The sequence below is a fragment of the Doryrhamphus excisus genome, chromosome 5 (assembly GCF_030265055.1).
Source record: "Doryrhamphus excisus isolate RoL2022-K1 chromosome 5, RoL_Dexc_1.0, whole genome shotgun sequence".
Lineage (NCBI taxonomy): Eukaryota > Metazoa > Chordata > Actinopteri > Syngnathiformes > Syngnathidae > Doryrhamphus > Doryrhamphus excisus.
In genome coordinates this window covers 22,452,003-22,479,206 of record NC_080470.1, presented here as the reverse complement: position 1 = coordinate 22,479,206, position 27,204 = coordinate 22,452,003, and the positions used below count along the sequence as shown (strand labels likewise).

Sequence of the window (27,204 nt, the reverse complement as noted above, 5' to 3'; positions counted from 1 at the left end):
GCATTGAGTTGAAATATTAAAGAAAAAAAAGTCCTAATATGAGAAACAAAACAACGATTAAAGTTGTAATTTTTGAAAATTAGGGGAAAAAGTCAAAATATTATGAGAAACAAAACGACTAAAGTTGTAATTTTTGGAAAATTAGGGGGGAAAGTCCAAATATTATAAATAGGAGAAACCAATTTACATGAAAAAATTTAAATAGTTGGACAATTTCAAAAATAAATGACAGCAGAAATGAATTTTATGAGAATATGAGAATTCTAATTTTAAAAAATGAGAATGAACTCGGAAGATTTGTATATATATTTCTTAAAATATGTATAACTTCTTAGCATATGCATGTGTTGCGTTCCAAAATATCAAAGTGGCAAAGGTAGGGTAGGATAAAGGTTGGGGCAGCCCTCCAAAGCGGGGGAAGGGGGACATTGATCTTCCTCGTCCGCTGAGGGATTACAACAAGTACGGCTTTCCTGCCCCATAACAGAAACAAACACGCCGCCTAGACGGGTGTGATTGATCGCAGTGTAACAATATACTTACTACAGCGTCAGCACGTAACTTGGTTAGAAATCATTCATCCATTGGAAGTTTATGCAATCTGTTTGCGGCAGTGGGCGGAGAGTTTGCATCATTGCCATAAAGTGAGTAAAAAGTGGTGGGACTCCACAGGGAACTGTATTGAAGTGTTTGTAGAGTACCTCAAAGCCCATTTAGTGTTGAAGTCCAGTAAAGGCCGTCAAGCCCAGAAGACGCGGTAGAGGTAGAGGTATCCTTTGAAAGACTCAAGGTGGAGGGGGCGGGGTGGGGGGGGGGGGTGTTAGCGGGCCGTGTAGCAACCTTTTTGATGACGGCTCTCATGGAGACACACCTAATCCTCACCCTCAGCGTCACCGCTTCCTGTCTGGGAAGACGGTGACACACAGCGCATCTTCCCAGAAACACATCTGTCATCTCCAAGCAGCTCTGAGGTGCTTCTCGATGAATTCACGGCGTGTTGTCGTTTGGGCCGCCGTTGTCCGGCTAAAGATGGCGAGTGTTTGCAATGCATCTTGAAAGGCGAGGAATGTGGCGGCGCTGCAGGGATTACAATAATGGAGCGAGGATAATACTCGTGTAAATACCGTCAACCTTCTGGGCTCTGCTGGCCTTTTTTTTGCAGGGTGGGGGTGCAGCGAGTTCAGCTCGCCGTCCGCGTCTGCCATTGAGGAGAAGGCGCTCAAAGAAGACAAGCGTTCGGGCGAAAACGTGGCAAGATGCAACTTGTTGGTGGAACATCTGCGGGCCCGTCCCACGCCTCACGAGATGGGGCCGAGACTTGTTTGTGTCAGGAAGCTTGTCGTGACTCGCCTCGCTCGAGCGACGGAAGGTGCGGAAAGGAGGGGGTTAGGATTTGGGCCGTGTTGTGGAAAAGTTCACTCTCTCAGAAACTAAACACCGCTGAAGGATTGTGCGGTACGGCCACCAAACTATCAAGTATTCACTTTACACGTTTACCTCAGTGGATTGCTAATACGCTAACAGTCAGAAAATCATACATTCATTGCTAGTAGTCAGAGATCTGTTATACGTACATCGTCTCATCCTTAAACGACGCCCAGAGTGGGAAAATCTGAAAGCTTAATACGAGCATGATGACGTCACCAAGCCACCACCACCCAAAAAAATGAAATAAAAATCCGTTCCCGTGTGGACAGGACCTAATTGACAGGAACATGAACTGCAAAAACACTCATCAAAGATCCTGTGTATAACACAAACACACTAACATTGTTTGGGGCCGACTGCAAAAACAAAACAAAAAACACTAGTCAATCAAAGATCCTCAATACAACAACAGATTCACTACTGTATACAAAGCTGTATACTGTATACTAAGTCAAACACCCACTGTAAAAAAAACAAACACAAACCAAAGATCCTCTTTATGACAGGACCACTCTGCCATGTTTAAGGACTAACTGCAAACAAAAAAAACAACTGCTCATCAAAGATTGTTTATATACCAGAAACACTGCTGTTTTTACGGATGGCCATTTGGGGGTGGGGGGGTGGGGGGCTACTCCAAAAAGTCAAAGATCCTCAGTGTAAAAGCAAATATGCTGCTTCTAAGCACTAACTGCAAAAATACTGATCAGAGATCCTCTATATGACAGGAGTACCCCGCTGGATATATACTGAATGTTCTGCAAAAACACGAGTCAAACATCTTCTAGAACAGAAACACACTGTTGTTTTTAAGGAACCTACAAGCCAAAGATCCTCTATAGGATCTACAGGAGCACTCTGCCGTGTTTAAGGACTAACTGCAAACAAAGAAATAACTGCTCATCAAAGACTGTTTATATAACAGAATCACATTTTTAAGGACTGACTACAACAACCACGACAAAAACACCAGTCAAAGATCCTCTATATAACAGAAACACTGCTGTTTTTAAGGACCTACTGCAGAAATGCTGATCAAAGATCGTCTGTATGACAGGAGCACTATTAAAGATCACTGCACAAGTCAAAGATCCTACTCCAATAAGTCAGACATTCTGCTGCTTATAAGCACTAACTGCAAAAACTCTGATCAGAGATCTTTTATATGACAGGAGTACCCTGCTGGATGTTGGGATGTACTGCAAAAGAACACTAGCCAAAGAAACACTGTGGTTTATAAGAACCTACCACAAAAATAATGATCAAAGATCATCTATATGACAGTTTTCTGGATGTATTGCAAAAAAAAAAAAAAAAAAACACTCGTCAAAGATCCGCATAAACATTACTGCTTTAAGGACATACTGCAAAAATTCTGATCAAAGATCCTCTATATGATAAGAGTGCTTTTGAACTGAAGTCACGGGTCATCAGTGGTCCAGTTGAAGATTCTGACCCCCAGTTGTTGATTCTTCAGGCCACGTGGCACCCTTGGGAGAAAAGCATGACGGGTGTGGATTGAAGACCACAATGTATCCCACTGGGAATCTTGAGGATTTACGTACTTTGCTGAAAGCAGGCAAAGTGTTGCGCTACCTAGTGGCCGATTTGGTGAACGGCAGCTTCATCTTCTATTTAAAAGATCTGTTGAGATTGCAAGTGGATGTCTGAGAAGCAGTGATTGTGTTTTTCCTAAAGAGGGAAGGAAGCAACAGCGGTGGAAAAAAGAGGGGAAAAAAGTATTTCCAGGTTTCCCAGTAGGATGCAGGTGTTTGCTGAGGGGGGGGGGGGGGGGAAGATTTCAACAGGTTGAGGAGAAGCTGCAGGCAAGACGCGACATGTCAGGTATGAAGAAGACAAGACCAGAGGCGCCACACGGTGCTTGTTTAAGGACCCGTGTTTGTCAGGACTTGACTGCTGCATGCGCCCGCAGCGCCTGTCAGCTCCAGAGGAACGCCACAGCTGCGGGCCTGCCGAGACCTGCCTCCACCACGGGAAGCGCGCGTCCTTTACGTTGGGGCCGCTCGCGCATCGTGCGTTGCATCGGAATGTCTCGTAGGCCGCGTGCACGAGTGCGCGTTTTTGGCGTTCTCCTGCGGTGAAGTTCCACTGAAAGGACACTAATTACATGTTCACACCTGAGCGCCGCGCCCTGCGCCTGCTACTGGATCCCATCATTCAACCGGCCGCCCTCCGCGCTTGTTAGCTTTAGCTCCCACCTCAGCGCTGAGCAAATACTTTGTGTTTAGCTGCAGGGCTGGGATGGTTCTCCTGGGTGGGTGCGAGTCTCGGATAGTTTGATATCATCTAAACAAACTTTGCTGCTCTCTGATTAGATCTTTCTTTCTTGCCTACAGCTACACAAAAGCCTCAGCCTGTAATTATTCTAAACACAACACAGCGACCGTCCGTGCTGTGCTGTGCTTCAGTCTTCCAACCGCACCCCCCAATCCCTCCCCCCAATCCGGCTTCTCCACCTCATTTAGCAGAGTGACAGCAGCGTGCGGGGAGTATCGGGTTAGGAGCGAAGGGGACAACTGCAATCATTCGTCTTTTGCATCGCTTTCAGGATGACTTCTCGGAAAAGATAGGTTCATTCCTGTTCCCGAACGCATCATTCATATAGAACAACTTGAATGCTACTCAGTGCTAACAATGTGGTCCTTTTACCATAAGAGCAATTAGATGGGGCGGCCATGTTTTTCCACCAATCTTGCTCAAATCTCGTCATTCTCCCAAAAAGTGTGGACCAAATTTCGTGTTGATTCATCAAAACACGGTAACGTAGTGAACTTGTGAGAAATTTCACATCAAGCGCCTCCATGTGGTTTATTTGCCATACAAATAATAATACAGAGGTATATGTCGTGGTTTCAGCATGCTAGCATTCTTGTAGTTAGCGCTTCAAGGAAGCCCAGCTTAAGCCATTATTAATCATAATGCGTAAACATTGGAATTGAACATTGAGGAAATAAAGCCCACCTCTACATGTTAGCGCCAACGTCAAGCCGTACTCATTTGTTATGGTTTGAATCCGACCTATGGCGCTAGCTAAGATGCTACGGCACAGCGACCCTCCCTTAAAGATGAAAGCTGGGCCCACTTTAATTGCCGCTTGAGGCGTCCTTTTTATGGAGACGCTCGGAAGTCCCACAGGCTCCTTCAGACTTCTTAAAAGTTTGTCCAATACACACTCTTCTTCTTTCTGTGTGTGTGTGTGTGCCTTCAAGTGGGTCCTAATCACAGTCTTGGTCTTTAACCCTCCTTTTTGCCTGAAGGCTCAGTCCAGCCAACAGGTGTTCCACCCGACCATCCATCCTAAAATGCAGCCTGTTGTTGTTTTCCAGCCTTAAAGTGGCCTCACCTGTAAACGATGTCACTTTTTACTGAAGCGCGATGCTAAAGGATCCTAGCTAGTAGCAACACGAGGGGGATTCATCCATTTAGAATCAACATAAACCTGCGCAACAGCTAGTTTTGGTTTTAGTTACTCCTCTAAGGTAACCATTTATGTTGACATCGATTTTGGTTATGTCGATATACTACGTGGTTGTTGACAACCATTTATGTCAACATCAACTTTTGCTTAAGTCGACATCTGCTTATATCAACAACCGCTTATGTCGACATCGATTTTGGTTATGTCGATATACTACGTGGTTGTTGACAACCATTTACGTCAACATCAACTTCTGCTTATATCAACAACCGCTTATGTCGACATCGATTTTGGTTATGTGAACAAACGCATATATCAACAACCACTTATGTCAACATCAACATCTGCTTCTATTAACCGCTTATGTCAACATCAATTTTGTTTATGTAAACAACCGCATACATCAACAACCACTTATGTCAACATCAACTTTTGCTTATGTCAACGTCTGCTTATGTCAACAACTGTTTATGTCAACAATGATTTTGGTTATGTCAACAACCCCTTATATCAACATTGACTTTTGGTTATGTCAACAACCGCTTAAGTCACTCACCACTTATATTGACATCAACATTTGGTTATGCTGACAACCGCTTATCTCAGCAACCACTTATGTCAACATCAACTTTTGCTTATGTCGACATCTGCTCATGTCAACAACTGCTTATGTCAACAATGATTTTGGTTATGTCAACAACCCCTTATATCAATATTGAGTTTTGGTTATGTCAACAACCGCTTAAGTCAGCAACCACTTATGTTTACATCAACATTTGGTTGTGTTGACAACCGCTTAGGTGGACATCAACTTTTGTCAACTTTATGTCAACATTATTTTGTTCATGTCAACAACCGCTTATGCCGACATCGGCTTCGGTTACATCAATAACCACTTATGTCATCAACTATTTATGTCTACAAACACTTATGTCAACATGGACTTTGTTTGTCAACAACCGCTTATTTCAACAACCACTTGTGTCAACAGCTGCTTACATCGATAAGGATTGTGGTTATGTCAACAACCACTTATGTTGACATCAGTTAGTGTTGACCTAAACGGGTTTCACTGCATTAAAAAATATCTTTGGGGTTCCAGACCACCAGAAGGATCCTGTGTACCAGTAGTGGTACTTTGGTACTTTGGATTTGTAAAATGTGCTAATAGTTGTGTACTTTTAAAGAGTCCTGGTCTCACTTTATGGCTGCAGACACCCGGACTGGAACCCGATACGTTTGACGTAGACTACTTAAGTCCTTGAGGAAGTTGTTCGGTATCAACCTGTGATGAGATAGAAACGTAACCAATAGGTTATAAATGTAGCCAATAAGATGTCTGGGGCCATAACAAGTACACTCTGCTTCATGCTTCCTGTTGTGTCTGTGTTTGTCCTGACAGTACTCCACCGACTTGAAGAAGCTGTACTGCCAAATCGCCAAGACGTGTCCCATCCAGATCAAAGTGCTGACCACCCCCCCGCAGGGTGCCGTCATCCGCGCCATGCCCGTTTACAAGAAGGCGGAGCACGTGACCGAGGTGGTCAAACGCTGCCCCAACCACGAGCTGAGCCGCGAGTTCAATGACGGTACGTCCATGGATCTGATTGATTGTGACGTCTCTCCATGTCCACGTTTATCTGACTTCAATCGACCCCCCACATCAGGTCAGATTGCCCCACCGAGTCACCTGATCCGCGTGGAGGGCAACAGCCACGCCCAGTACGTGGAGGACTCTATCACTGGGAGGCAGAGTGTGTTGGTGCCTTACGAGCCCCCCCAGGTGAGCCTTCTCAGCCACATCATCACCTGACAGCAGAGTCTCTGACAGGGGTCGCCCTCTTGTCTCCCCAAAGTGTTGACAATAGCAAATGACCCCCTGAAAGCCCCCAAAGCCCCCTAGCAGAATCAGTACACCAGCCTGGTTTTTGTTTCCTTTTCGACTTCCTCCAAAATGTCAACAAAGTCAGGTGTTGACGGTCTTCAGCGAAGGCTGTCTTCACTGAGAGGAAGTAGACCTCTGCCAAGGCTAGACTGCCCAAGCCCCACCCCTCCACAAGAAAAGTCTTGATTGACACCGATCCTTGGTAAAGGCGTGCCTTGTTTTTCCCGCCAGGTGGGGACAGAGTTCACTACCATTTTGTACAACTTCATGTGTAACTCCAGCTGTGTGGGCGGCATGAACCGACGACCCATCCTCATCATCGTCACCTTGGAGACCCGAGAGTATGTTAAGCGATCAACCTCAATCAAGTGGCGGGGCCGTCACTGATGTTTTTTTTCTGTGTCACAGCGGTCAGGTGTTGGGCCGTCGCTGCTTCGAGGCTCGCATCTGCGCCTGCCCGGGTCGAGACCGCAAGGCGGACGAGGACAGCATCCGCAAGCAGCACATCACAGACACCGCAAAGAGCAGTGAGGGTACGAAGCGCCGTAAGTAGAGCTGGGGGCCGGTGACGGGCTGTCGAGCTTTACCTGTCGTGGTCCTCTGTTGGCCACCTTTCCGCCAAACCCCCCCCACCCCCGCTTGTTTCCTGCTCTGGCGTAGGAGTCCGAAATCAAAGCCGCCCGCACTCACGCTATCTTCTCCTCCTTGCAGCCTTCCGCCAGGTTTCACACGGCATCCAGATGTCGGCCATCAAGAAGCGAAGATCCACAGATGAGGAAGTTTTCTGTTTGCCTGTGAGTAAGCCCCGCCTACCGATGTCACCTGATCACTTCCCTTATCCTCACCACCTCCTCTTCTCTCACTTCCTCTTAGATCAAGGGACGTGAAATTTACGAGATTTTGGTGAAAATCAAAGAGTCTCTGGAGCTGATGCAGTTTTTGCCGCAACACACGATCGAGTCCTATCGGCAGCAGCAGCAGAACCTCCTGCAGAAACAGTGAGTACTAGCGGACTTCTTAGCACCTTAGCATCCCAAACCTCCTCTGGGATTGTGGTTAGGACCGGAGTCAGTCATAGGGCTTGAGTTACAGTTTGGGATTTGGTGACAGCTGGGTTTAGTGTTTTGGTTAAGGACGGGTTTAGGATTTAGGCCGGGGGTTGGCACTGGGGTGCACGTCTCGCTACACAAAATGGTTTGCAGGGAGGAACTTGAACTGAACTTGAAACTGAAACCAGCAAAATGCAACAACATGCATTACTCCTATTCAAGGGTCATAACGCATGTCGAGCATGAAAAATGCACACGTGTTGGCAGGTCAGCACTAAATAGTCCTACCTAAATAGTCCTGATAGTCCTACCCTGACACCTCACCCCGCCCTGGGGTGAGATTAGGGCAGGGGCCCCGTCCACATTCTAAAAATACACACTTAACCAAAAAACAGTAGCAGTAATTTTACAAGAATAAAGTCAAAATATTAACAGAAAAAAGTTATCTAACAAGAACAACATAATATGATGAGAAAAAATAATAAAAAATAATTTTAGTAGCATCAAGTTGAAATAGATATGTCATCCAGTAAATTTGTCGTTTTTGAAAAATTAGGTTGGGGAAAAAGTTAGTATTACCATAGTAAAGTCAAAATTCTAAGAATATTTAAAAGAGGAAAGAGCAACAGAAATGGGGAAAAAAATTATTTTACGTGAATAAAGTCAAAATATTAAAAGTAACAAATTGTACAGAAAAAGCCATAATTTTACAAGAATAAACTGTAATTTTAGTGGCAAAGCGTTGAATATTGCATGCAGATGTTACCATTATACAGCTAAAATTATAAGAAAATTCACAAGAAAGGTTATGACAATAAAGCCAAAATATTAAGAGAATAAAGTTATGATTATGAGATTTATGAATATTTACATTGAAATAAATGACAACTGTAATTTTACAAGAATAAAGTTAAAATATTAACAGAAAAAAGTTATCTAACAAGAACAACATAATATGATGAGGAAAAAAATAATGCAATTTTAGTAGCATCAAGTTGAAATAGATAAGTCATCCAGTAAATTTGTCGTTTTTGAAAAATTAGGTTGGGGAAAAAGTTAGTGTTACCATAGTAAAGTCAAAATTCTAAGAATATTTACAAGAGGAAAGAGCAACAGAAATGGGGGAAAAAATTATTTTACGTGAATAAAGTCAAAATATTAAAAGTAACAAATTGTACAGAAAAAGCCATAATTTTACAAGAATAAACTGTAATTTTAGTGGTAAAGTGTTGAATATTTAGAGTTGAGAAAAATGTTTCAAACAAAAAAAACTTTTCAAACAAAAAAAACTCACATGGCAAATAAAACAACTAATAAAGTTGTCATAAAAATGAGATTGGGGGAAAAGTTATGTTACCATTATACAGCTAAAATTATAAGAAAATTAAGATTACAGAAAATACAGAAAAATATAAGATATACAAATATAAAAATACAGAAAATACAGGAAAATATAAGATATAAAAATATAAAAATACAGAAAATAAGAAACGTTATGACAATAAAGCCAAAATATTAAGGGAATAAAGTAATGATTATGAGATTTATGAATATTTACATTGAAATACATGGACAACTGTAATTTTTAAGTTAAAATATATTTTAAAAAATGTAGTCTAATGAATGTCTAATATCTAAAGACTAATGTTTTTTTAGTTATGGTTTTTAGTTCTAACATTTCAAGTCCAGCAGTTGTACAGACTTTGCGTAGGGCCCTCTTGTGGCCTCCGGCAGTACTACATCTCCCTCTTGTTTCCTTTCTTCTTCTCCTGTGAGAGTCCTTATTCTCTCCTTTCTGCTTCCTCCTTGCAGTCTGATCAAAACTCGCCTTGGCAGTCAGCTCCTGGAGCCTGCAGGGCGGCGCTGCACCTCCTCCTGAGCCTCCTCATTCCTCCTCGTCCTCCTTGGACCTCCTCTCTTGACTCCTTTCCCCACTTTTAATGAACTCTTTGAGGATGAGAATGTCACGCCCCCTGTTGGACTCTTTCTCCTGAGTGTTTGCATGTTTCCTGACTTCAGTGTTTGCATCGTCAGAGCTGGACTCACAAAGGACTTTTGGGGTTATTTTTGTGTGGCTTTCAAGTCAATGCTGGTCATGTTCTTCCAAGTGACTGCAGGGCAGTTTCTTCTTTTCTGTTTGAAACAGATCCTTTTGTCTTTGCGGCTGCTAATAAAAAGCTTTTTTTGTTTGGATCCTCTTTTCTTTGTGTGGTTTTTGCACATTCAGTTGATTTATTCTTTGAATTTTGTCATTAAATGGCACCCCGTCTCTTGTGTACAGGACGTCGATGCCGCCGCAGCCCACCTTCGGCTCCAGCTCGCCGACGCACGGCAAAGTCAACAAGCTACCATCGGTCAGCCAGCTCATCAACCCCCAGCAGCGCAACACGCTCACTCCGTCCAGCATGTCTGGAGGCCTGACTGACAGTAAGTGTGCCCCCAATTCCTCCTACATGGGTCAGTCCGGCCACACCTCACTTCCCTTGCACTCCGCCCACTTTAAAAACAAACTTCCTCCTCAAAAAGATCATCTTTCCATGCCCCATGATGTGTCATGTTGAGCGTAAATGTCTGCACGCACACACACCCCCCCAACTCCCCGCACAGTCAGACTTCCAAAGTAAAATAAAAGCAGAAAGGCTGACCGCCGCTCCTTTTGTCTCTGCAGTGACTCCCATGATGGGCACTCACATCCCCATGAGCGCTGACATGAGTTCACTCAGCCCCACTCACGCCCTGCAGCCCCAGCTGCCCCTGGTGCCCTCCTCACACTGTACCCCCCCTCCTCCATACCCCATGGACAGCAGCATCTCCAGGTACCTGCCCACCTCGTGCAGCCACGTGCCCGCATGACACAACGTTGTACCTCAAACTAAAGCGTTAGTCGGCATTTTCTGGAGGAAAATAAATATTTTCAACTTAAATCACGAGATTTTTACCAATGCATGGATGAAGTGTACATCTTTCTATTTATTTATGATGAGTGGGCCATTGTAAATAGGTCATTATTTTGAAAAAAATATACATATTTATTAATATATTAATATATTATTAATATATATATTCTCCTGAAATAATTTTTGTACTATTTGATAAAAGCCTGATGGTTTTTTATTGATGTTTTGTAGTAATACAAATACAGGGGAAGCAAGGAGACCCCTGTAATAGTATCACCATCAAAAGGCTGGACACACTTTTTATGTTCACTACATTTGTTCAATTCAATTTGTTGAGTGACACTAGAGAAAGTTAGTGAATATAATAGCCTCTTCCTGTGGGACAAAAACAAGCTCCAAACTAACCATTTTCCTTGTTTATTTGAAAAACACAACAATGTCACTAGGTAGCTAGCTGCCGCCAGTGACAGCTCGGCAAAGATGTGCATAGAACGACAGTCATCCCTCTCGGTATCACCATTTTCCAATTTCACGGTTCACGCTTATGTTTTTCATAAATATATTAATTATAAAAATATGCTGTTTTGTGGTTAAACATGGCATATTGTTGTTGCACCCGTAACCCACGGCAAGTGAAAACTCAACTCTAAACCCCATGACGTCACAACCTGTCCAACACCGGAACACGTTTATAGCAATACACACCAACATAAGTCCTATGTGTGTGTTACCCCCACGCTCACACTGGATCCATCACAGCCGCCGCGAGCATTCCATAAGATCGAAATGCCTCCATGAAGCGCCGCTCCGTCTGCGTCAGCCTTACGGCAAGATGGAAAGAATCCGTTCGGGTTCTAACTTTTTTTTTAAGGTGCCACAGATGTCGGACACTGACGCACTCTCTGGTCAATTTAATGATAATAAAGATGGCTACCACCTGAAACTCATGCAAGTCTGTATAGTCTGTAATACACCAAAAAAAACACTGAAAATCTAGGACACCGCGGCTGTGCAGGCAAATATGGCCATTGTTTACAAGAACTTCCTATATACAAGGCTAGTTATCGCATTAACATCTGCTCACAGTGCCTACAGTGTGAGTGGCAATTTCGGCAAGACGGATTGGATCAGGACCGTTGCTGGTTCAGGCATTTTTGCTCCAAAAATGAAGTTCCCCTCAAGTTTAAAGACTTCATTGCAAAGAAGGACCACGGAAAAATAAACAGCAACAGTAGAATAATGGAATAATTCTAACCATGATGGCTTCAATTAGAGTAGAAATTGGCATTATCTGTTGGAAGGAAGTAGAGTCGGGCAGCTGAGTTTCACTTTCTCTATTTTGCCACTTGGCTAACAGTAACTTCGCCAAATATCTTTCCTGCTGGCGGCCGTTCAGATGATTTTCTGCTGTGCAGTATACCTTCCAGATTGCATGTTTACAATCCAACAAAAACAAAGTTTCTGTATATCTGCTTTGTATCCAAGCCTGGTCTAATGGGAATTGCTGTGACGGTTACCGTAATTAGAGGTTATCACATGGTTGCCAGTATCAGCCAACCTTCGGACTGATACTGACACTTGTGGGCATGATACCGGGCCTGATACCAGACAAACCATGTGATGATCTTATTATCACATACTATTTAATCATTAGCTTATTATCACGTACTATTTAATTCAAAAGACCATTTTGTTTCCAGAAAATTTTCAGTTTATTACATGTATTATATCTAAACAGTGTAAACGCAATAATTGCAAAAATATTTAAACAATAATATTTTATCAACAATCTTATCAATGTCTGACAGTTAAAGTTCCATTAATCAAGTTTGGGTTTTTTGGTGACTGGAGAAGCACTAGGAATATTTAGAGTTACAGTGACAAAACAAACGCTGTGCGTTCACGCTCGTGCGCTGTTCTCTGATTGGTTGTTTCACGGGCACGATACCAGAGCAGCGCGCTCTGAGTGGACAGCTACGGGGGCTGATACTGGACATGGTTAAACTCTATATTATATCAGTATCACTGCCCTGGGCTTTGACACAGTATCATTTCGGCCTTTTCCTGTATCATTCATGGGCGGTTTCTAGGGTACAGGGCCAATTAATACTGTAGTATGTGATAAAGACCCGTATCGCACAGGTAATAACAGACTCTCTACTTTCAGAAAGATGTTGCAATGAGTTTGCTCGTTGAAGACACTTAAAAATAGCACTGCACATCCAGCAGATGAAGCTTTGTGATGTTCCGGGTTTTCGAGAACGCATTAGCGTTAAAAACGATGCCGTGTAGCCACAGACTAACATGAGTGTTGTGTTTCCATCAGCTTCCTCCTTCGTCTGGGCTGCGCAGGCTGCTTGGATTACTTCACAGCACAGGGTCTAACCAACATCTACCAGATTGAGAACTATAACATGGAGGTGAGCCCCCCCCAGCAGTCCCACACAGGAACAGAGCCCTCCTCGCCCCAGCGACCCCCCCCTCACTAATCTGTGTAATGACCACTAGGACCTGTCGCGGCTGAAGATCCCCATCGAGTTCCAGCACATCATCTGGAAGGGCATCCTGGAGCACCGGCAGGCCATGGACTTCTCCCCCCCGCCCCACATCGTACGCACCACCAGCGGGGCGTCCACCGTCAGCGTGGGCTCCTCGGAGGCGCGCGGCGAGCGCGTCATCGACGCCGTGCGCTTCACATTGCGCCAGACCATCTCCTTCCCCCAGCGGGACGACTGGTCCGACTTCTCCTTCGACTTGGACTCGCGTCGCAACAAGCAGCAGCGCATCAAGGAGGAGGGCGAGTAGGACCGTCGCCGCCGCTCGTAGTGCAAGTAGAGCTCACGTAGACGTGCACTTATACTTCTTCACGCCGGCTGTGCTACTTGTTGAGAGCACTTACTAATGTTAAGAGGGTTTCAAGTTTGTGTCAAGTGTTTCACCACACGTTTCATTTCAACGTTTGCTGATACAAAGTATTATTTTTGAGTCGCACCCATTTGGTCCTGATCCAGCTTCTATATTTAGCTCACGTGACGCCACCTATAGGCGCAGCGATGTACAGGAACAGCAGGTCTCATGTTGCATTTCAGTTATTTTTAAGTATTTCTTTTATGTTTTGGTTGAGGATTATTTCACTAAATAGCAGGCCGCAACCTTTTTTTTTAATGTACATACATGTTGTATAGTTCCTTTCCCCTCAAACCTAAAAACAATGCAGGATTGTCATCAGGAACTCAAATTAAAGGTTTGCATACAATGGCGTTGGCCAGAAAACAAAGAACAGCTGCATTTTCCTATTTTTGTACAATGTTTTGTAAATATGTCGCAATATGCCGAGGCTATTTTGATATAAATCCAAAATAAATATCCACACTTCCTGAATAATCCACTGTGTCGTGTCTTATTATGGGCCTCGAATGAGCGCGATGCAGCTCATTTTATTGTTTTGGGGCTGCTTGCCATGCAAAAGCAACCTCCATTGCTGCAAAGCAATGCAGCCCATTTCATATGGGCCTGCAACCTTCCAATACTACAAAGCAATGCAGCCCATTTCATTTTATGGGACTTCTTGTGGTGCAATAGCAACTTCTAATGCTGCAAAGCAACGAAGCCCATTTCATATGGGCCTGCAACTTTGCAATGCTGCAAGGCAATGAAGCCAATTTCATTGTTATGGGCCTGGTTGTGGTGCAATAGCAACTTCTAATGCTGCAAAGCAATGAAGCCCATTTCATATGGGCCTGTAACCTTCCAATACTGCAAAGCAATGCAGCCCATTTCATTTTATGGGCCTGCTTGTGGTGCAATAGAAACTTCTGATGCTGAAAAGCAATGAAGACAGTTTCATTGTTATGGGCCTGCTTGTGGTGCAATAGCAAGTTCTAATGCTGCAAATCAATGCAGCCCATTTCACTTTATGGGCCTGCTTGTGGTGCAATAGCAACTTCTAATGCTGCAAAGCAATGAAGCCCATTTCATATGGGCCTGTAACCTTCCAATACTGCAAAGCAATGCAGCCCATATCATTTTATGGGCCTGCTTGTGGTGCAATAGCAACTTCTAATGCTGCAAAGCAATGCATCCCATTTCATATGGGCCTGTAACCTTCCAATACTGCAAAGCAATGAAGCCAGTTTCATTGTTATGTGCCTGGTTGTGGTGCAATAGCAACTTTTAATGCTGCAAAGCAATGAAGACAGTTTCATTGCTATGGGCCTGCTTGTGGTTGATTTGCAGTTATAATGCTGCAAATCAATGCAGCCCATTTCACTTTATGGGCCTGCTTGTGGTGCAATAGCAACTTCTAATGCTGCAAATCAATGCAGCCCATTTCACTTTATGGGCCTGCTTGTGGTGCAATTGCAACTTCTAATGCTGCAAAGCAATGAAGCCCATTTCATATGGGCCTGTAACCTTCCAATACTGCAAAGCAATGCAGCCCATTTCATTTTTATGGGCCTGCTTGTGGCGCAATAGCAACTTCTAATGCTGCATAATTTCATTATGGGCCTGCAACCTCCAAGGTTGCAAAGAGATGCAGCTAATTTTATTATTACAGGCCTGCCTGCGACAAAATAGCATAAAAAACACACCACCATGTATACATTTTGCCCACCTTAAGTCACTATTATATCTTTGTGATGAATTTTGGTCACATCGTGCAAAGAACTCCCACACGATACACCACTAGATTTGACTTGATGTGATCAATTTCCATTGACATGTTGTAACATTCTTTGTAAGCATGGCGGCACATGATATGGAATGACATTTCCTTTATAGATACATACATCCAAAAATGCTATCCGTCAGCATGCTAGCTATTAATTTGTTAGCATTTTTATTTCTTTGATATGCAAAATATCAATGTGATATGCAAAATGTCAAGTGCGGTACAAGGATAACATTTCCATATTGATGGCGTATTCCCCAGATTAAATAGTTTTAAAAAATGTTAAGCCACCAAGTTGGTAAAAAAAATGTCAGGCCAATGTTAGCCACATTCAAAATTTCCATTACAGTTTTACAAAAGTTCTTCTCTTTGTTTCATCCACAGACAAGACACGAAATTGGGGACACCCGCTACAAGGCTGCTCTATAAAAAGTCTGTTTCTAATATTCTGACCCTTTAAAATCAGCGCATGTACTGTAAATGCAGCCACAACAAAAGCAAACATTTTCAAAGTGTACCTTTCTTGGTTGAGGCAGAATTTCAGTGTACCGAATGAAGTGTCCAGTGAGCGTTACACGTACAGCTCCAACACAGTCGACCTTTCACCTTGCAGTGAGCCTGCCGTGAGCAAACAGCCAAAAACAAGATGTGTCAGTGTTGCTTTTATTCGCTCATCGTTGAAGCCGTCAAAGTCAGGAGTCTCGACTTCCTACAAATATTTCACCTGAGTGCAAAAGTCATTCTTTGAAGTTCACTTTTAATAACACTATGTACACATGATTGTTAGCAAGTCAACTTTACTCCACTTCCATGGTCTGAACGGCCTCGGGCGCGTCCTCCAGCTTGACGGCAGTGATGGCCTGCTGCGCCAGCACGTAGTTGACCACCTGCATGATGCCGTGATCGGACAGCGTCGCCACCGAACCGTCGGCCACCTGCACCGCCTCCACGGCATCCATGGCCTCCACCGTCTCCTCCGTGATGAGAACAGTCTCGATCTCCTCGGAGGGTGACGGCTGCGCGAGGCGCAGCTCCGGCGGCAGATCAGACGGCAGGATGCTGACGGCGTGCTCCACCTGCGTGCCCTGGTTGTGGAACTGCAGCGTGTCCTTCTCCAGCATGATCTTGCCCGGCAGGCTGTCCACGTGGTGCTTGGTCATGTGGCGGCGCAGCGTGCGGGCATCGATGTGGCCCTCCTGGCAGATCGGGCACACGTACGGACGCTCGCCTGTGTGCGTCCGCACGTGGCGCTTGAGGGAGCGGGCGTCAGCCCACGCCACGCCGCATGTCACGCACTCAAACGGCTTTATACCTTTAAAAAAAAGTAGTGTTCACATGACTCAATTCTGATTCAATTTACAACTCAATCCAATGAGATTTGATCAATAAGCATCTCTATTTATCCAACTGAAATGTTATATAATATGTATGGTAATCACACCTTGCTCTTCAAACATCATGGCTTCACTATCACGGTTTTTCAAAAACGCATTAAAAGGTTTTGAACGGGTTTCTATTATAAATAAAGAATCCTTCACAAATTCGCTTGCCAGGTCTGGAACCAATTGAACATGATCAAGTACACGCAATCTGGATCACACTCACATGAAACTTTACTCATTTAAAAATACAGGATTTTTTTTACTGTAATTATTTTACATTTTTACAAAATGACATGAAATATTGATTTTAATAAACATGAAAAATAAAAATTTTATATTTAATGTTTATATTTATAAAAGTTTTATATTTAAATAATTTGTACATATATTTCAATCATCTGAATTTTAAATATAAAATTTGTATAAGATTACAATCTACAATATTATACAGTTCCTGATTTTATATATGCTTATTCTGTATTTTAAAATATTTTTAGTTTATTATGTAATTTTGATAAACTATAAATTAAAAGTAAAAGTAAATAAACACTTATTTTACTACCCTAATGAATATAATTAAAATCTAAAAACTTTTTTTTAAGTGACAAATCTATTTGTGGCAGTCAGAATAACTACACTGGATTTAAAATTTAATTCGGTCATTCATTTATTAATTTTCTTATCCTCAGGAGGGTCATGGGCGTTATTAAGTTACTTCAATGCAATAAAAAAAAGTTTTCCTTTTAAGTTTGCAGTTTCAACTCCACAAATAAATTAAGGGTCATTAAATAACGGTCGAGTGGTTAGCACGCAGACCAGGGTTCAATTCCACCCTCTGCCATCTCTGTGTGGAGTTTGCATGTTCTCCCCGTGCATGCGTGGGTTTTCTCCAGCTACTCCGGTTTCCTCCCACATTCCAAAAACATGCTAGGTTAATTGGCGACTCCAAATTGTCCATAGGTATGAATGTGAGTGTGAATGGTTGTTTGTCTATATGTGCCCTGTGATTGGCTGGCCACCAGTCCAGGGTGTACCCCTGCCTTTTGCCCGAAGACAGCTGGGATAGGCTCCAACACCCCCCGTGACCCTCGAGAGGAAAAGCGGTAGAAAATGAATGAATGGACGTCGCATTCATGATTCTGTAGACGTGGAGAGGACATCACGTGGGGTGGAGTTGCGTACACACATTTGGTCACCAAGTCAAGCAGTGTTAATGTGTGCGTTAGGTCGGAATATTTTTGTCCGTACACACATTTTGGGTGTAACACAGATTGAGTCAGATTTCCATGCACGGTTTTACTGCCAGAGAATAAGAACAGTAACAGAGGAATTAGTCTTGCAACCTCTATGGCTATATTTAACAAGTAATCAGACATCTCTAATTTCCCTTTTTCAAAATGCAACTCATGACAAATCAGGTGAAAAGACCTAACTGACTGATATGAAAGCATGTACGGCTCATCTCAACCATCTAAAAGCACTCTCACGCGGCTCGGTTTGTGACATTAAAGAAAAAAGTTGTTGACAGTACGAGTCCGTCCTGCAACGCCGTCTTATTTTTTGGCCGGTGAGGTGTGCATGAGGTGTGTTAAGAAACAGACTTACGATGCCATCTACTGTACGGTGTTGGAACGACAAGCTCCAATTCAGATCTACAAAGTGTCCAGAGAAGAATATGATGGCCTCACCTTGGTGGGTGTTCATGTGGCGTCTGTACTCCCTGAGCTGGGCAAACTTCCTGCCGCAATGCTCGCACTGGCGCTCCAGGTTCTGCTTGACGCGGCCCTTCTTGCCGTGCGTGGCCTTCTTGACGTGCCTCCTGAAGAGCGCCTTCTCCAGGAACTCCTTCCCGCACACATTACACCTGAGGAGGAGGAGAGGGTGTGGCATCAGGGTGGAAGAGATGTCACCTGCAGGCGGCGCCCGTGGCGTGACTCACTTGTAGGGCTCCACCACGCTGTGCGACTTGACGTGAGAGTACCAGTCCTTCTTCCAGCTGTAGCACTTGCCGCACACCTGGCACTGGAAGGGCTTGAGGTCCAAGTGCTTGTTCATGTGCTGCTGCAGGTCTTTGGCCTCGAAGAAGCGCTTCTCGCAACTGCGGGAGACATACGGAAGCGGAGTCAGTGTTTATATTGGGGAGGATGCGGCGCAGAGCGAAGTGGGACGTGACACTCACTGGGAACAAGCGAAGGCGCGGACATCTGGTTTGGGTTTGTGCTTCTTGAGGTGTTTGCACAGCGCAGAGGCTCGGTGGAACGTTGCTCCGCATGTGTTGCACAGGTACTTGGACTCACCTGGAGAAAACAGGGTCGCAGGTTAGTACGCAGAAGGAGGTTCCTCTCCAAAGCAGGTGCGCGGCGTTTGGGACCTGTGTGCAGGCTCGTGTGCTCCTCCATGCTGCGCTTGCTGACAAAGGACTTGTTGCAGTACTGACACTGGAACTGCTTGGTGACGTCGTGCAGCACGCGGTGCATCTTCAGGTTGTACTTGTGGGCGAAGGTCTTGCCGCACACCTTGCACGAGTGCGGCCGCACGCCCGTGTGCTGCAGCATGTGCAGGTTGAGCGAGTAGAGCCTCGGCAGGGTCTTGCCGCAGATGTCGCACACAAACTTGCGCGTGCTGCGTGGCTGCAAGGTCTTTTCACTCAGGTTGTCGCACTCCTCGGCCGACGCTTTAGCGGCGCTGACCGTTCGCTGGGTGTTCTTCTGCTTGTGGCGGGCCAGGTGGGCTCGCAGCGAGGTGGCGTACTGGAAGTCTTTGTTGCACAGCTGCGAGACACAAACACTTTGATGAAGACTTTTGGTTTTGCCCAAGCGGGGCAGTGATAGAATGCTTACACTGCACTTGTATCCTCGCGCTTTGTCGTGCTTCATGGCGTGCATGATGAGAGCGTAGCGTCGAGGGAACGACACGCCGCACTCGACGCAAGTGTACACTGTCTCCCCGCCGCCGTCTGTCGGGGCCTTGTCCTGCTCGTCTTGCGCAACCTCTGGTTCCGTCGACTTGCCGGCAGCCTCATCCGAGCACACACCCTCAACCAGAGTGCTCTCGGATTCTGGTGCCGCCACAGAATCGGGATGTTCTTCTGCTGAGTTCTCCACCGGCTGCTTTGGAGGGCGCCCCCTCTTCCCGGACCTCGGGCCCACCTAAACAAAATGTTGCAAATCAAATCAAATCAACTTTATTTGTATAGCACTTTTCCTGCAAAGACATGCAACACAAAGTGCTTTACAGAATTAAAACAACTACCACAATTAAAAGGAAAAAGGAAGAAACAAAGAAAGAAAAGAAAGCCCCTCCTTCCCACCCTCCATACTAGACACACACAGTAGGGAGACATGGCATGGCACTGAGGAACAGGCCACTGCAACAGGTCACGAGTGCTACTGTGCCCCCCCCCCTTGAAAAGTACTCACAGCACTGCCATTAAAAAAGCAACAGAAGAAAAATACACAAACACATACAACATTTTTTTTCCTTTTCCTATTTTTCCTCACTTTTGTCAGGGTCAATTATAGATCATTACATCGCGTCCCTCCACATCACTGCCACAAATACATTGCAGTCCTGTGGAAACACTTGACTCATTATAATAAGCTTCCTAACCGGAATAACACATTAATAAGCCTTTTAAAGTCTTCCGTGACTTGGATGTCTTTACCTTTGGGGTGGGGGTCGGTGGGGGGGTTGTGACATTCTTTCCCTCCTCGTCATCCTCCAGGCCCATATGCAAGCGAGCATAGCCCCCCTCTGCGATGGAGCGATGGCGCAGGCGCCTTTTGTTTAAGTCAGACATCGCTTCTGGCTTGTCTCCATCAGCAGATAGTTCCTCCTCTTCTTCTCTCACCTCGTCTTCCTCCTCCTGCGGCACATACACCTCCACCTCCATCTCCTTTCTCACCTTGGCCGGCCGTCCACGTTTACGTTTCTGGGGAGGAGGAGCGAGCTGGTCTGGTGCTGGTGCCAACATCTCGGTGCCCGAGCCTTCCACTGCTGCCGGGGTGTGTACCTCGGGTGGGGTGACGGCAGACGGGGTGACTTCTGAGGGCTTGGCTTGGTCCGCCTCCACGTTTAAAAGAAAGGCCTCCGCCACTGCCGCCTGTGGCTGATCAATGGCCAGGCAGAAGGACTCGCTGCTGCCCGACTGTCCGCTGTGGGTGACCACTGTCATGGTTTCCCCGTCCTCATCCTCGCGAGGGATAAGCGCCGCTTGGCTGGCGTGCGCAATTAGTGTCAGTGTCTCTCCGCCCTCACCTTCCAGCACCGTGGCGCCCTCTACCGTGTGAGCAGTGACGGCCACAGGCTCCTCTGTGCTGGCAGGCGTCACAATGGTGAACGGCTCGCCAGCCACAGCAAGTCCCGTGTGGGTGACAACGGCGCTGCCATCGCTCTGAATGGTGACCGTGTAAGCGCCGCCTGCATCCTTAGCGTCTTGAGGAGACGCCACCGTGGCGTGGACGTCCCTTCTCTTGTACAGTTTCAGCTGCCGCTCCTCTACCTGCTTGTGTACCAGCTCGCAGATCTGCAGAACCTCTGCCATCAGGAGGTGGCGAGCCAGGTTGGCGATCTCCGCCATGATGCTGAAGTTGAAGGTGAGCGTGGACGTGTAGGCGAAGTCTAGCAGCGGCAGGAAGCTGTCTTTGGTGAAACCTGGAGGAGGGAGTGTCCACAGTGAGTCAAATGGAGCGCTGGTGCCGCTCAAAAATAAAAACTCACCGGCAAGGTCCACCACGGCTTCATGTGTGGTGGCGGCACCTTTCTCAAAGAAGAGCTCATTGAAGTACTCACTGCACGCCGCCATCACGGCTTTGTGCGCTCTGTACTCCTCGCCCTCGATGAGCAGCGTGATGTCACAGAATTTATTGTCGAGACGCTGCTGGTTGAGCTTGGCCAACACCGTTTGTCCATGTTGGGACAGGAACTGACTCACCTCACCTGTGCTGTTCACCTGGAAGACAATAACTGAATGATTGGTCGATTTCCGTATGAAAAGACATAAAATATCCAATTTTTCTTACAAAGACCAGCTCCTGCTTCTTTGTCAGCTTGGATCTGTGCTGATCGGCCGGGTCCATAAAAAACAGGCCATCATCGAAGTCTTCTTCTTCTTCTTCCTCCCCGTCCTCATCGGCGACCTTGCGCTTTGTTGGGCGGCCAAACATTCCCCGCCCTGGTCCTTCATCTGTGCTGCGCCGATGCACGCAGTCACCGCACTCTCGGATGTAGTCCTTCACATGCTTCAGGATACCTTAAGATGTCAGAAACAGGAAGATAATTTGATAATATGCATGTATATATCTGTACAAACTACTGTATGAGTTGCTGGCACCAGCATCATTCAGTTATGAATAAGGACAGTGCTGAAAGTCCTCCCACCTTGCCCCAGAGGAGCAGGCCCCACTATTCGAACAGAACTGTTTTATAGGTGCTTTATAGTATAGTATATGTTGCATCAATGCATGAATAATGATGGCACTGAATAACAATTGTATTAAAATAATAAAATGTTCTCAAAGTGTGGTATATTGCTTTTACAATTAAGGAAAATGTTGATTTTCCCGAGTCTCAAGTACAGGTACAACAAGCACAACAGATACCTGCGCGTTACCTCGACTGGCCACAAGATGGCGTCAGCGTGTGCCGCTGTGACGACAAGTTGCCTCCATGTAACAAGCAAGCATGACGTTTTCATCCTCGTAGCAATAACTGGCCTTTTAGATGGTTCCGATATTTTTTATGAAGCTGTAGCTGCGGGTCTTACCTCTCCACCAGTACTTCTGAGAGATGGACTCCCAGGTGAGCTGCTGGTTGAGATGCTCCCCTCCTTCGAGGATGTGCGACTGGTTGATCAGTTCCTTCCTGCGGCTGTCCTGCAGCACCACTTCCAGCTCCGCGAATGCATCCTGGCCCTTCCGCCGACGTTGGTAGAACAAAGTCCCGTCCCGCACCACATAGCAGGCCGCCGCCTTGCGGATCTTCCTCTTGGTGTTGCCCGGAGTGCCCGGGGCGTAAGGTTCGTGCTCATCCGTCAGATAACGAATGATGGCCAAGTAGCTTTCTTCACACGACATGTTTCTATGCGGACCGTGCTAACTTTGGCTTTTATCGCCCCTCTCCGGACCCGGAATTATTATATTATCAGATTATGCTAACATAAAACTTTAAACAAAGGCATCGTGACTATTTTTCGGAATATTTCTCAAGGTGGAACGGCAGTTTGTTAAACGTCGGAGTAGACGTGCCCGAACAGACAAAATGGCTGCTGCACCACCGGATATTGCGTCAGTGGTGGCGGAAGTGAACATCACAATAATATACCATGAGAGGGCGCCATGGTACAACGCTTGTTTTATAAACCAGCGCGAAAAGATAATGTGGTACGTTTAAGTAATGCATATAATTATACATCACTGCAAATTACAACCACAATTGTAAACATATTGTTACAGGTTAATACAGGGTTATTCAATTGGAGACGGTCGTTATTATTTTGTGTAAATGTTTAGCTAAAGTTGGCCAACTGTATCAATTCAATAAATATAATACAGGTAGGTAGCATTAGGTGTGTAAACATCAGTTTCAGCAAGCAAAGGGATGTTTACACAGTCTACATGTTGCCAACGTGTTCGTGAGAGATGGAAAACAGATCATTAGGGCCTGCTTTTACACAAACAAACAGAAGGCAAGCTAACAGATAAGTGTTAATTTCTACACACTTATCCCTTCAACAGTTTGAAGCACTTTGTATTTCCAGATAAAGCTATCTCGGATAAGTACAGAATATTGCAACTTGTCATTGACTTGGCAGCTCGTTTGAATATTCTAATCTCACAAAGATGAGGTCAAGATAATGACTTCAATATTTATTAGTACAAAGAACAGCTTGTTTGGAATCTCGCAGTGTACTTTAGGTTCATCCAAGACCCTTACAGTCTTTCAGTATTTATAAAAATGTATGTCGACTTCTTCCTTATGTTAACTCTTTGATGTTTTGACTCTGTATTTTTGTTTTATACATTTGCAATATTTTATGATTGTAGGATGTTAATAAAACAATTGTGAGAATTATTACATTGTCTTTCAAATTTACAAAAACACTAAATGTCAACAATATTTGTTGTGTAGGTAAACTTTTACATTTCTTTCATCGCATTATCGGCGATGTTTACAAAAACACATATTTTAGGTGAGTTCAGGAACACGTGTTGAAGACTTTACAACAACAATCGTCATGAAGCTTTTACAAGAAGGTAATCTAGGTTTATCAAAGTCTGGCTTTATTCAATCAATCAAAGATTGTCTTCTGTGTTTTGACACTTGTGTACGTAAACATGTATGTTACTTTCATCAAAGGCAGTAAATGATCTGCGATGTTTACAAAAACACATACTTCAGGTGAGTTAAGGACAAAATAGATTTCCAAGTTATAAGAATGCACACTGTGTTTGATGTTTACGAAAACACCAAACTTGAAGTTAGATCAATGTTTACAAAATCACCCGTGTTGGAATCATTGAAGAATGACTGAGTTGAAGAGTGTCTTGACACTTAATTGTCGATGTGTAAACATGTACATTCATTTCATCAAAAGCGCTTCATTATCTGCCATCTTTACAAAAACACATATTTTAGGTGACTTAAGGACAGTCTTTAAGATGTCACTGAAAGGTACACTATAGGTTAATTAAAGTCACAATTCATTAATTCATTCATTTTCTACCGCTTTTTCCTCACGAGGGGTTGCTGGAGCCTATCCCAGTTGTCTTCGGGCGAGAGGCGGGGTACACCCTGGACTGGTGGCCAGCCAATCACATGGCACATATAGACAAACAACCATTCACACTCAAATTCATACCTATGGACAATTTGGAGTCGCCAATTAACCTAGCATGTTTTTGGAATGTGGGAGGAAACCGGAGTACCCGGAGAAAACCCACGCATGCACGGGGAGAACATGCAAACTCCACACAGAGATGGCCGAGGGTGGAATTGAACCCTAGTCTCCTAGCTGTGACGTCTGCGCGCTAACCACTAGACCGCCGTGCCGCCTAAAGTCACAATTGTATTTGATAATTACAAAAACACTACACCTTAGCTCCACAGTACACTGAACATTCTTGGAAGGAAAGAAAACAAGTTTTGTCTAAGACTGATGAATTGATGTTTGCATATAAACACGTAAGGCTGGAAAGGTCATCACTTTTGTAACATAATTTTTTCATACAACATAAACTGTACAAGGTGTCAAAGCAAAACAATGAATTCTCTTTTGATGTTTCCAAATTGCCACAATCAGCAGTTCCAGACACATTTCACATAGTGGCTTCAGAGCTTTTGTCCTTGTTCCTCTTTTAAATGATAAGCTTGAAGCTAAAAGCAAGAAAATGGAATGAATAACAAAGTACTGTGTCATTGCTGCTCAACAGCACAGCGGCCACTGGGGGCAGTGTATTATTGCTTTAATTTGGAAGCCATTCGTCACATTATGCACGGAGATGGGGAGGGTGTTTCATTTGTTGCTCATCCATGTGTCGCATACCAAAGCAGACAAGTCAAATATGCTTCAGTCAAAGACAAACCATGCTGATAACTCACTCCCAGGGGAGGTCATTCAGTGTTTTTTTTTTGGCAGAGCGTTTTGTCAACAGTTTTTGTCTTATTTCTTTGTGTTAGTGGTATTGTTTGATGGCACATTTGCTGTTACTGAAAGACCTTCCTGCTTTAAAACAGGAAAAGTACTTCTCTGACTGACTGTCGACTCAGCTTTTTTGTTGGGAATGTACATTAGGTCAGCGAAGCAGTAGGTCAGCTACCAACAGTGTTTTTTTACATACAGTCAAACCTCAGTTTTGTACACCCTAGTTATCACATGATTATTTTTTTGTCATAACTTTTCATTAAAATTAGGCCTCAGTTTTTGTACACTGTCTTAGTTGTCTTCGTACTGTCTTCTTGCAGTATTGCACGTAACAAACTAGTTTGTTTGCCCTGTACTGTAGCATTCTGACGCATCAAGTGGCCAAACAAACTACAGCTGACTCGCTGCACTGTTTTAAAGCACTCTCAATAAAATGTATTTTTTGTTCATATTTGCGGGTTTCTGGAACACATTGATTAGATTTGCATGTGAGTGAGTGCCTCGGTTTTGTAATGAATTAACAAGGAAAACGAAAGTGATGCTCCTATGACTAGCTTAGTTTATTATGGTTGCTACCAGGAAGTGGTTATCTATCTATCTATCCACCCATCCATCCATCCATCTATCTATCTGTAGAGGTTGATGTGCTCTGCTCTGTATTCTGCTCACAGTGTACAGTAGATGCTGCAAAGGGTTGACAGGTGTTCCACAGGGATCCATTTTCAGCCCAGTCCTGTTTGCTTCATTTAAGGCTGAAGCTTAGTGGTCAAGGTTGTGACAAGGTCCTGGCTAAGCCACAATACGGGTCAGTGGTTAAACGACGTGTGGGTAAGCCCCGGGGTGTGTATGCTAGCAGGAGAGAGGGTGTCCCGTTTTGTTCACGGTGTTAGCAATGTCTCCCAGGAAGTGTTTCTACGTGTGTGAGGGAAAGCTACATTTGTTTACAATTCATAATGAGGAAAACATCAGGCACAAGTGGTTATGTAGTTCCTGATTCTCTACCACCAGCAAAAGACAAATATTTTTAATCTGTCAACGGCATTTCACCTTGGACTGTTTTGTGAACATGGGCCACTTTGCAGCTGGACTAGCCGACAAACTTGCTGAAGCCCTACGCCTTTCCAACATTACTTGGTCATGTGGAAGAGTCAGAAGAGCAAGCAGTAAATAACAGTTTATATAACGGTGTCCTAACTGTGTTTATTTTGTGTCATGAAGTGGAACAAAAGCACTTGTCTGTGTAGCATTATAGAGTGTGCATACAGGGAGTGGGGTGCAGATTACAAGCTCACCAAGTCTGGAGTTGCTAACATCCATTTCCCACCACAATCAGTGGGTGTAACCAAGTTTTTTTAAACACTAGTAGTCCTACAAAAAATGCTGTAGAAAACGTTAAAATGCTAAAGCTACATGCCATTGAGCAACATCTTGAAATAACCTCTTTTCTTGAGAAACATCAGACTGTCAAATCTCTACTTCCGGACCTGATACGGGATCCAACACATATGGCTGTACGTATGTTAAAAGCAGACATTTAAAAAAAGATAAATTGTAGTTTATTATCAAGTCCTATAAAGTTGGGTTCGGGAGTTATCGGGACAACACTTCTGAGCACTCGGGAGTGTGACCAACCACAGCGGAGTGGGCGTGCCTGGAGGCAGGCCGTGAGTGGAATAAATTAAAACAGACCGTTTTCACGGGAAGCATGGAATCCAAATAAATACAAATGGAATAGGTGCAGATTCAGGAAGATTTAGCTTTCTGTGCTGGTTATCGTGTGTAGCTGCTCTATAGGAGTCCACAACTCAATA

The 27,204-nt window shown here is 44.4% G+C and overlaps 2 protein-coding genes across 8 annotated transcripts in view; one reads left to right on the top strand and one right to left on the bottom strand.

Annotated features, from left to right (window-relative positions):
- Positions 1-14,082, top strand: part of tp63 (tumor protein p63) — a 63,036-nt gene extending 48,954 nt beyond the window's left edge. For 4 of the 7 annotated variants that reach the window (XM_058072875.1, XM_058072872.1, XM_058072876.1 and 1 more), the window contains 10 exons: positions 6,270-6,456; positions 6,535-6,650; positions 6,984-7,093; positions 7,161-7,297; positions 7,464-7,546; positions 7,626-7,750; positions 10,083-10,228; positions 10,470-10,617; positions 13,025-13,118; positions 13,207-14,082. In XM_058072875.1, the coding sequence (XP_057928858.1) occupies positions 6,270-6,456; positions 6,535-6,650; positions 6,984-7,093; positions 7,161-7,297; positions 7,464-7,546; positions 7,626-7,750; positions 10,083-10,228; positions 10,470-10,617; positions 13,025-13,118; positions 13,207-13,503 (1,443 nt within the window). In that variant the 3' untranslated portion in view covers positions 13,504-14,082. The remainder of the gene's footprint in view (positions 1-6,269; positions 6,457-6,534; positions 6,651-6,983; positions 7,094-7,160; positions 7,298-7,463; positions 7,547-7,625; positions 7,751-10,082; positions 10,229-10,469; positions 10,618-13,024; positions 13,119-13,206) is intronic. The other 3 variants (XM_058072874.1, XM_058072878.1, XM_058072879.1) reach the window with 2 other exon arrangements.
- Positions 14,083-15,519: 1,437 nt separating this feature from the next.
- zbtb11 (zinc finger and BTB domain containing 11) lies at positions 15,520-23,055 on the bottom strand. Its single transcript, XM_058072871.1, has 10 exons — positions 22,517-23,055; positions 21,774-22,003; positions 21,472-21,703; positions 20,417-21,405; positions 19,593-19,901; positions 19,124-19,523; positions 18,932-19,049; positions 18,692-18,850; positions 18,441-18,616; positions 15,520-16,682 (listed from the first exon to the last, which is right to left on the bottom strand). The coding sequence occupies exons 1-10, from the start codon at positions 22,824-22,826 to the stop codon at positions 16,168-16,170; spliced, it is 3,438 nt and encodes a 1,145-aa protein (XP_057928854.1). The 5' UTR covers positions 22,827-23,055; the 3' UTR covers positions 15,520-16,167.
- Between the last annotated feature and the right edge of the window lie 4,149 nt (positions 23,056-27,204).